General features: G+C 40.3%; 3 protein-coding genes across 3 annotated transcripts; all 3 read right to left on the bottom strand.

Moving 5' to 3' along the window:
- Positions 1–1,074: 1,074 nt before the first annotated feature.
- LOC6629736 (homeobox protein MSH-C) lies at positions 1,075–1,999 on the bottom strand. The gene has a single exon (XM_002054104.4). The coding sequence runs from the start codon at positions 1,708–1,710 to the stop codon at positions 1,168–1,170; it is 543 nt and encodes a 180-aa protein (XP_002054140.1). The 5' UTR covers positions 1,711–1,999; the 3' UTR covers positions 1,075–1,167.
- A 530-nt stretch (positions 2,000–2,529) lies between these two features.
- LOC6629737 (uncharacterized) lies at positions 2,530–4,411 on the bottom strand. The gene has a single exon (XM_070207176.1). It carries the CDS (start codon positions 4,396–4,398, stop codon positions 3,184–3,186), a length of 1,215 nt encoding a protein of 404 aa, XP_070063277.1. The 5' UTR covers positions 4,399–4,411; the 3' UTR covers positions 2,530–3,183.
- A 541-nt stretch (positions 4,412–4,952) lies between these two features.
- LOC6629738 (uncharacterized) lies at positions 4,953–8,833 on the bottom strand. Its single transcript, XM_032439324.2, has 6 exons — positions 8,751–8,833; positions 8,427–8,605; positions 8,109–8,367; positions 7,738–8,053; positions 5,154–7,672; positions 4,953–5,090 (listed from the first exon to the last, which is right to left on the bottom strand). Exons 3-5 carry the CDS (start codon positions 8,318–8,320, stop codon positions 6,452–6,454), a joined length of 1,749 nt encoding a protein of 582 aa, XP_032295215.1. The 5' UTR covers positions 8,321–8,367; positions 8,427–8,605; positions 8,751–8,833; the 3' UTR covers positions 4,953–5,090; positions 5,154–6,451.
- Between the last annotated feature and the right edge of the window lie 313 nt (positions 8,834–9,146).

The following is a 9,146-nucleotide window of genomic DNA, read 5'->3' as shown; positions in this document are numbered from 1 at the left end:
AATTGCGGAATCGGCTTAGCATATGCCCCGCCTCACTCTTCAGTGCTGTTTGCTGTTTGCTGTTTTTCCGGCACGCGAATCGCTTCGCTTTCATTGATGATTTGTTAAAAGAAAATTTCCCAGGCAGCATAATTTTAACACACAGTGTTTGCACATGGTTCACGCACTCTCATGATACCCTTGGCGGCAAGGTATATGAAGAGCATGTGTGGGAATAGAATAAAACAAGTCCAGATTGCAGTTTCCACAAAAACGTTACTCATCTAGATCACATTACATAACTTGTTGTTTTATATATATTTCGATTATGTTAATTCCGTGTTCCGTTTTCTACAACAGATTTCATTTTATCCATTTATATACCATATTGACCAAAATCGAGGACTTACTTGATAAAATGTTGTTCCTTTTTTTTTTCAAAATGAAGTAAAGATTTTAATTAATTTTAAATTTCTTCTTTCTTTTTAATACAAATTATCAATTATTTATCGATTTTCATGTACTGCTGAGGAAACAATTTTATTTACTTATAATAATGTTAAAGTTTCAATATAGAATACAATTTTTAAAACTAAATAAATTACTTTCTTTAAAAGATGAATTTATTGTAGAATGTATGCTTGCCTTTAATCCAATAACACAAGCACAATGAATTGAAATTTGTAATAAAAAGTATATATGAATAAAACATAAAAGGCTTATAAGAATTTAAAAAATATATTTTGCAGCTGATTTTCGCTTTAACTAAGCGAAGTTCCTTACAGCTCCAGAGTTACTAGCTAAAATTAAAAAATCGAAAGAACTTTAGTACTATAAATCCTAAATTCTAAAGGCTCCATAGTTATTCAAAATTTTGATATCTAATTTTTAGGCATATACCAGATCTTATAGAGCCATAATGATCGCTCATATAAAATGAGTCAAATAATCAAACGAATTTATGTTCAAGTGTTTCATTTCAAAGTTGGTTTTATTTATAAAATTTAATATTTCTAATAATTTATGTATTGTCTTCGTATCATAAGTCTAAACTTACATGTGCTTATAAAGAAATAATATTTACAAAAAGTCTTTCAATCCAATTTACAAACAATCACAATTTACACACCAACAGCCAAAATTTGAGCTTTCTTTCTAACCACGCCGCGTTTAGGCTCCAATTGCTTTTCAGACAATGACCAATATATCCGACTCCGTGTCCGGCTCTGGACTGGATGCATTTGATGAGAAGGTGGAGTCGCAGCTCTCGTCCTTCTCCCGTTTCTCACGTCTTTCGCGGGCACGACGATTCTGGAACCAGATCTTGACGCGCGTATTCGTCAGCTCCAGCGATTCGGCCAACTTGTTTGCATCCTCGGCACTTAAATAGTTGGACTCCTTGTAGGCACACTCCAATGCCTGCAGCTGGGCGGGTGTAAACGGAATGCGTGGCAGGCGTCCCGGTGTGCGCTTCGCGGGTCCCTGACGCAGTGCTCGCGGCAGCTTGGGCGGATGGTAACGCGTATATTGCAACCAGTCGTACATGGGCATCGGTCCATCCAACATGGAAACTGATGCTGCGGACGGCAACTGCTCCTTGCTCCGTGCAGGCGAAGCGTATGGATGATACAGGCTGACTCCAAGTCGCTGCATTATGCCCACGGAGGCATTGGTGCCGACATATCTATCGCCGGCGCGGTTCAGTATGTAGTCGATGCTAAAATCACTCATCCTGGACGATCCTTGCGCGTCTCAGTGCCAAATAGCTACTGTTTCAGCGCTCTGCGCATCCTTGGCTATTTAAGGCTGCTCTCTGAACAGGCACAGCCGCCATTTTGTGCACCACAATGGCACCACAACCGACCGCAACCAAGAGCAGCACCGTATGGCCATCCCTGTCTGGCAGCGGTTTCCCATCTCATTCGGCATTCGAATCTCATTTGGGCGCAGCGAGGCGTTTAATAGGCGTTGCCCGGCTCTGGCCAGAGACGGGCGAGCACATCAGGTAGGCTGCCGTTTATTATTACCCTTATCAGCCTGCGATTAGGCAGCGAAAGTAATTGAAGTTGACACACGGAACCGGTCAAAGATACAGATACAAATGCGGATACAGATACTTGAGCGATTTGAATGGAGTGTATCTGTAGCTGTAGCTGTATTCGTATCTGCATCATCAACTGCTTCTGTTTATTGTTTACACGTTGTTTGTTGTGGTTATCGTTAGTGGTTTTTGGGGTGGTGCCACCGGCCACCCCTTGTCCAAATGTGCTCATCTGCTGCGCCATTTTCAATGGGAATACGAGTTGAGCCTCAAATTTTAATATGTTTTGATTGATTCGTAATTTTGTTTTCATCAGACTAAATAAATGGTATCAATTACAATATTAATTTGCTGGCATATGCTTGGCAAGAAGTGGGTACTCTTTTGCAGCACAAAGATTTAAATCCTTTGTGGAATTAAGGTAAAATATTTAATATAGATATTAAGCAAGTTTTAATGCCTATCCAACTTATTCTGTATAGTAAATACTCAAATAAGCTAGACATTAAATTATAGAGGTGACATTAAAATAGTTTGAACAAATTCAAGGAAATAAAGTGCACATATAGTAAATTAAAAATGTTACATTCAACTTATCCCAAGCTATATAGAAAGATTATTCATATAAAAAAAAAAAAGATGATTAAACATTTACTACTAGAAACAACCTTTGTTTGTGTTGATAATCAAAGAAAACTTATCTTTGACAGGTTCTTGAACTCATTGACTGAGACGCGTTCACTTTTCCTAGAATATGTATTATTGACTATGTGATAAGATATGCACTATATTATTTTATTTGTTCTTATTCATTTAGAAAGTTATTGTGATCCGTTGCGCAAATCAAATGCAGAAATAATTAAGAAAGAAAAACTGAAATATTGCAATGGACTAAACAGCTGTCTTCCTATCGTTCATATTGCTGCAATTATCTTCTGCAATTGTCATATAATTGTCAACCAATTTGTGTCCAACCCAAATTAGTTGCGGAGTGTGTTTGCAAACTCACAGGGTGAGATCGGAACTGCCGATAGCCATTGGCAACAATACTCTCGAGATACAGATACAGATACAGGCACAGACAGCGAACATACTAAGGAATGCAGATGCATCTTTGGCTGTGGTTAAACGGCAGTCCACCAGCTTGGATGGCCGGGGTTGATTCATTTAATAGCTGATTGCATGCAGATGCAGAACTTCTTGAGAGTAGCATCCTCTACACACTGGGAGTACTCCTTGTATGCCGTCATTCGACTAATGCTGGGCACAGAAATGGAGATGCGCTGCGTCGTGTTGCTCCACTTGACCGTTGCCTCAAACAATGCCGCGGCTGGTGCCGTCTCGTATCTGACCAAGTAGGAATCGACTTGGTTTGAGCGCGATGAAATTCGCGCTTTCACAGACTTAACTTTAGTTAATTTCAGGATCGCACACGTTCCTGTCAGATTGTTAGCTGCCAAGTAATTGTTTGTGGCCTCGACCAGCTGATCTGCTAAGAGTTTTGCCTTCGGATCGGTCTGTGGCACCTCTGCTAATTCCAGGCAAGTGCACCAGTGTTCATTGATGCCCGCATCGCCGCAATCTCTTGATTCGGCCACCTCGAAAAAAATACTATGACAGCTGGGACAACCTTCAGGCCTTGGTAAGTTAGCCAACGATGTCTCCAACTCCAGAATGTGCATCAACGTTGCGTGGATGTCGTACGGTGAAGTTAGGCGATTCCGATTAACCATTAAATTATCTACAAACTCTGGATACTTTTGCCTAAACCAATTGGGTAGCCAAATATACATAATGGGCATGCGCTCCTCCAAGAATCCACTATCCAGGCTGCGCAGTGGACCGAATCGCATGCCATGATCACTAAAGAATAGAATTATGGACTTTTCAAAGATTCCATTTTTCTGCAATGTGTGCATATATTCAAGGATCTTGGCATCCATGGAAGAGGGTAAGGCAAAGTTGTTGTGGCTAAAGGAATTTGCCCAGAACATGCCAAAAGTGGACTGATTTTTATAGAATTCCGTAAACTGTAGTGCAGAATCATAAATATACTCCGCTAAATGCCTTCGTCCCACACAGTAGGGTATGGCCATGTCGATCACCTTCGGCAGCTCCTTCTCAACGGCCAGCATTAGTGGACGCGCATAATAATCCGTTGGAGGGTTTTGAAAACCCTTAAATAAAAAATTAAACGTAGAATAACGGCTCCAGTCCTCCGCATAAGCAGTTATGTAGCCCTTTTTCTTGTATTTTTTCCAGAGCATTGGACAAGCATCCAAGCCACCCACTTGTTTGGGCTGGCAGACTGACACGGATCTGGTGCTATTAAATCCTGTCAGCACTGCCATTAAATTGGGAAATGTATTATCTCCCATCTGGGTAAGACACTTGATAATGGTAAATTGCCGAATAAATTATGAAAACACACACCTTGTTGTAGCCCTGCAGCTCGTACCAGTTCTCCTTCCTCAGATACTTGTACATCAGCGGCATGGTTCGCTGGAAGTTCATGCGCGACATGGAGTCAATGCCCCAGAGCAGGACACTGGGTCTACTCTCCAGGGATTCATCTACAATTGAATTATTCAAAGTAGTGCGATTGTCCACATGTCGCGCTGGTTGCACAAAGCCAAAGGCATCCTGTTGCAACAACTTTTTGTCCTTCAAGCGACGGCATTCGGTGATGATCGCATCGACGTGTTGTGGCACGACGAAATCTTGATGAAAATTACTGCATGACAGCAATCTATGATCACAATTATAATTTTATAATTATCATAATAAATTAATAAATGTTTATGTAGCTTAAGTGTTTACCTATACAACTGGTCCGCATGATCGCGTTCGCCGGAACGCAGGATCTGTTTATAACAACATGTGATATTCGCTTCGTTCATATGCAGCCTGTAGAGACCCTCTTCAAAGTGCACGGTGATTAGATCCTTACTTGGATCGCACTTTTTGTATGTTTTTGGTTTATATATTTTCAAAACATCTGCCGTAAAGGGATATGGGGCAGACATACGACACTTGGAGGTTTTCACATAATATTTACTAACGTTGGGCTCTGCTGATATTGAAGAAATTTGAATTAAGCTCGAATGAACTACACCGCATATTTCACAATTACCCAAAGTTGAATTTGTGACTTTAATTTCAATTGGTATCTGCGTACTTGGACTTAATGTAGTCGTTGAAGTAAGCCTTAGATCATTTAAATCAGTTTCCATAGTTGGCCTAGTTTCTGAGACGTGTCTAAGATAATACAAGACAAGCAGCAGAACCGAGGCAGAGCCTAGCAGCACTTTGAAGGGCAGCCGTAAGGTCCGATCCCCGAAACGTGGCGGACTTTGTGGCCCAAGCAACTGGTATTTCAATTTTGCCATAGATATTAATGTATTAAATCACATTTCTTTTTAAGCCGATTTTTATTTGTTTGCTGTTTTTATAATCGATGTGCTCTGCATGGTGCCTCCTAGCCGACTGCCAACTACTTGTGGGGTTATCAAGGCAGCCGATTCAGCAAACACTCGTATATAAATATATAAAAATATGCGTCGGGTTCACAACATTGCTAATTCCTATATGAGCCCTGATATGGTCTTATCATTATACAAAAAAAACAAAACACTAATTTGTAGTATTTATCTACCACAGAGTCGTCACCTAACGCTCAATAGAAGTTCCCTATTCAATTTCTTGCTGATAGCTGCATGTATCATCGGGTTTGATATATTTATCTTTAGTATCTAGAACTCTAACGAAGTTTATTGTTTAGTTCAAATCAAAATTTAGAAAAGCCCCAAAATAAATGTGTTACAAAAATTGCATAATATCAAATGATTTTTTGGGGACTTATGATACTTTACGAAATGTGTAAAACACCTCTCGAATGATTTTTAACAAAGATCTTTGGTTAAAAATTTATCGGGCTGTGCATAAATCTCCAATTGGTATTTAATTTTTTTTTCATTTAATTTTTAGAGTTTCAATCAATGTACCCAAACTGATAAGCAAAATGATGAGGCATGCAAGGAAAGTGAAATCATTTGGCTTTATATCTTTAACAAGAATTATAACTTTTAGAGCTACTAATAAAAAAAAATGCGATTAGTGCAAATGGCAAGTTTACAACCAATCGTATTTTTAACGTATTATATTCACTTCTATAGCACACTTCAAATGATCTTGAATACTACACAATATTGAATCTTAATCATAAGACTATAGAGTATGGCTATAAATGCCTATAAATTAATATTAACATCAATTATGTATTTAAATAAAACTTTGTGCACAGGCCATATCACGATGAAAATAGCTCAATTATTTGATAGCAAACATCCAGCTTGGGACTTCCAAGGAAGAACTAATATAAATTATAAATGCATTTATCTCGGAGATAAACAAATGCGGAAATAGACAATATTAGGGCTTGAGCTCTGCATAGTCATAGCATATGCAAAACTTTTTAGCAATATTATCTTCTACGCACTTGGATAGCTGACTGTACGAGTCCAGACGACTTATATCAGGCACGCTTATGGAGATTCGCTGAGTTTTGTTGTTCCAATCTGTTGAAGCCTCAAACAGGGCATTCTCCGGTTGGGCCTCGTACCTGACAAGATACGATTCAAATGCCTTCGCTTTCAAACTAATTTTTCTCTGCACCGACTCGATGTTTGACAATCTTAGAGTCTGACAAACGTCGGTCAGATTGTTGGCCACAAGATAGGCGTTTGTGGCATTAATCAACTGTTGTGAGATTTCCTTAATATGGTAATCAGTTAGTGAGTTATTTTTGAACGTGTGGCAAGTACACCAATGATCGGTAATGCCCGCATCCCGGCAGTCCCTCGACTCGGCGACTTCATAAAAGATGCTATGACAACTGGGGCAGCCTTCGGGTCGCGACAGCTCTGCCAGCGGCGTGTCCAGCTCCAGAATGTGCCGCAACGTAGCATGGATGTCAAAGGGCGAGGTTAAACGATTCCTATTCAGCTGTAAATTATGCACAAACTGCGGATATTTGTGCCTAAACCAGTTTGGCAGCCAGATATATAATATAGGCATGCGTTCCTCCAAGAATCCACTATCCAGGCTGCGCAGTGGACCGAATCGCATGCCATGATCACTAAAGAATAGAATTATGGACTTTTCAAAGATTCCATTTTTCTGCAATGTGTGCATATATTCAAGGATCTTGGCATCCATGGAAGAGGGCAGGGCAAAGTCGTTGTGGCTAAAGGAATTCGTCCAGAACATGCCAAAGGTGGACTGATTTTTGTGCACCCTAGTAAACTGTATGGCATAATCGTAAATGTACTCCGCATAATGTCGACGCCCAACGCAGTAGGGTATTCTGGAAACCAATACTTTTTTGAGCTCCTTCTCGACGGCGAGCATGAGAGGACGTGGATAGTAATCTGTTGGCGGTTTGACGAATCCCTTCTTGTTATAGTTAAATGTAGAAAATCGACCCCAGTCTTCGGCATAGGCTGTTATATATCCCAGCTGCCTGTACGTCTGCCAGAGTAATGGGCAAGCATCCAAGCCAGCCACCGATTTTGGCCGGCAGACAGACATTGATCTTGTGTTGTTAAATCCTGTGAGCAGCGCCATTAAATTGGGAAATGTGTTATCTCCCATCTGAAAAGAATCGAATGGCATTTCTCATTGTTAAAGTGTGTACTGTTTTATTGAAACACACACACCTTGTTGTAGCCCTGCAGCTCGTACCAGTTCTCCTTCCTCAGATACTTGTACATCAGCGGCATGGTTCGCTGGAAGTTCATTCGCGACATGGAGTCAATGCCCCAGAGCAGGACACTGGGTCTACTCTCAGGGGATTGATCCACAATCGAATTATTCAAAGTAGTGCGATTGCCCACATGTTTCGCTGGTTGCACAAAGCCAAAGGCATCCTGTTGCAACAACTTTTTGTCCTTCAAGCGACGGCATTCGGTGATGACCGCATCTACGCGTTGTGGCACGACGAAATCCTGGGGAAAATAAGTGCATGGCAGCAATCTATAATGCCATTCATAAATATGTTGCTGCAATTGAAGTCTATTGCGGCACCTACTTGAACTTGTTGTCCGCCTCGGCACCATTTCCGCTGCGCAGAATCGCCTTATAGCAACATTTGATTTTCGGTTCATTCATGTGCAGCTTATAGCGTTGATTGCCGTCATCATAGACTACAGATATTAGATCCATGCTTGGGTCGCAAGTGTTATACGTTGTCTTTTTGAATATCCTAAGCGCATCCCTGGCAAAGGGATTCAGAGCGGGCATGCGACATTGCGAGGTGTACACAAAGTAGTTGTCCAATATGTTGGGACCTATGTGTGTAAATGCAGGTCACATAATCTGTTTCGATTTCAACAAGCTAAATAATTACCCAAGGTTTCGTTTCGCCGTATAAATGGTATTAACTGTGCTCGAGTCGATGTATAAATTTTTTCGTCTGGACTGGACTCAGTTTGTTCAGTGGAAGCGTCATACTGATCGTTAGTTGAGCCCGTGCAGTCTGACGGACTATAGCCCTGAGATGGGATAATTGTAACGCAGGTGGACCAACTATAGCAGACAATTAGCAGAAAGATGCCACATAAAGCGCTGATTTTTAGAAACTTATGCACGACGATTCTCCCGCCATGCGGCCATGCGGTTTCCGCTTTAATAAGCTGATACTTAATATTTGCCATTTCAAAAGAATGCATACATCACAAATAGTAATACACCAGTTATACTCTCATAGTTGTGAGGTCCGATCGCGAAGCCTTCGTAACTGAAACTGTGCCATTGTAATCTACACTCAACGCTCTAAGAGCTATATTTTAACTTCGGATTCAAATATTTATCACATCCCGTTCTCATAAACTTAAGTGTGTATGAGTTTGTTTATCTGAATAGACGTGTATACAAGTTTAATTCATAATAATAATTTTTGAGATAAGCGTATTATTTAATATTTTTGTATGTATGCTAAATTAAATAAATAATATATTATTGATGCAGTAATTGATTTGACGGAGTAGTTACTATGCTGGTGCATTCTTTAAGAAGAACTATCACAATGTCGCATGTGGGCTCGGCGTAGTTAACAAGAACATGATAA

The sequence above is a fragment of the Drosophila virilis genome, chromosome 2 (genome assembly GCF_030788295.1).
Source record: "Drosophila virilis strain 15010-1051.87 chromosome 2, Dvir_AGI_RSII-ME, whole genome shotgun sequence".
NCBI classification, from domain to species: domain Eukaryota; kingdom Metazoa; phylum Arthropoda; class Insecta; order Diptera; family Drosophilidae; genus Drosophila; species Drosophila virilis.
This window is presented reverse-complemented; position numbering and strand designations above follow the sequence as displayed.

What these genes read in the sequence shown, in the direction of transcription:
- LOC6629738 (XM_032439324.2), bottom strand. Translation starts at nt 8,320, where the DNA reads ATGCCCGCTCTGAATCCCTTTGCCAGGGATGCGCTTAGGATATTCAAA. An exon ending in GAGGCGGACAACAAGTTCAA is followed by an intron (nt 8,054 to 8,108) that starts GTAGGTGCCGCA and finishes ATGGCATTATAG; the next exon opens with ATTGCTGCCATGCACTTATT. An exon ending in AGCTGCAGGGCTACAACAAG is followed by an intron (nt 7,673 to 7,737) that starts GTGTGTGTGTTT and finishes GATTCTTTTCAG; the next exon opens with ATGGGAGATAACACATTTCC.
- LOC6629736 (XM_002054104.4), bottom strand. Translation starts at nt 1,710, where the DNA reads ATGAGTGATTTTAGCATCGACTACATACTGAACCGCGCCGGCGATAGA.
- LOC6629737 (XM_070207176.1), bottom strand. Translation starts at nt 4,398, where the DNA reads ATGGGAGATAATACATTTCCCAATTTAATGGCAGTGCTGACAGGATTT.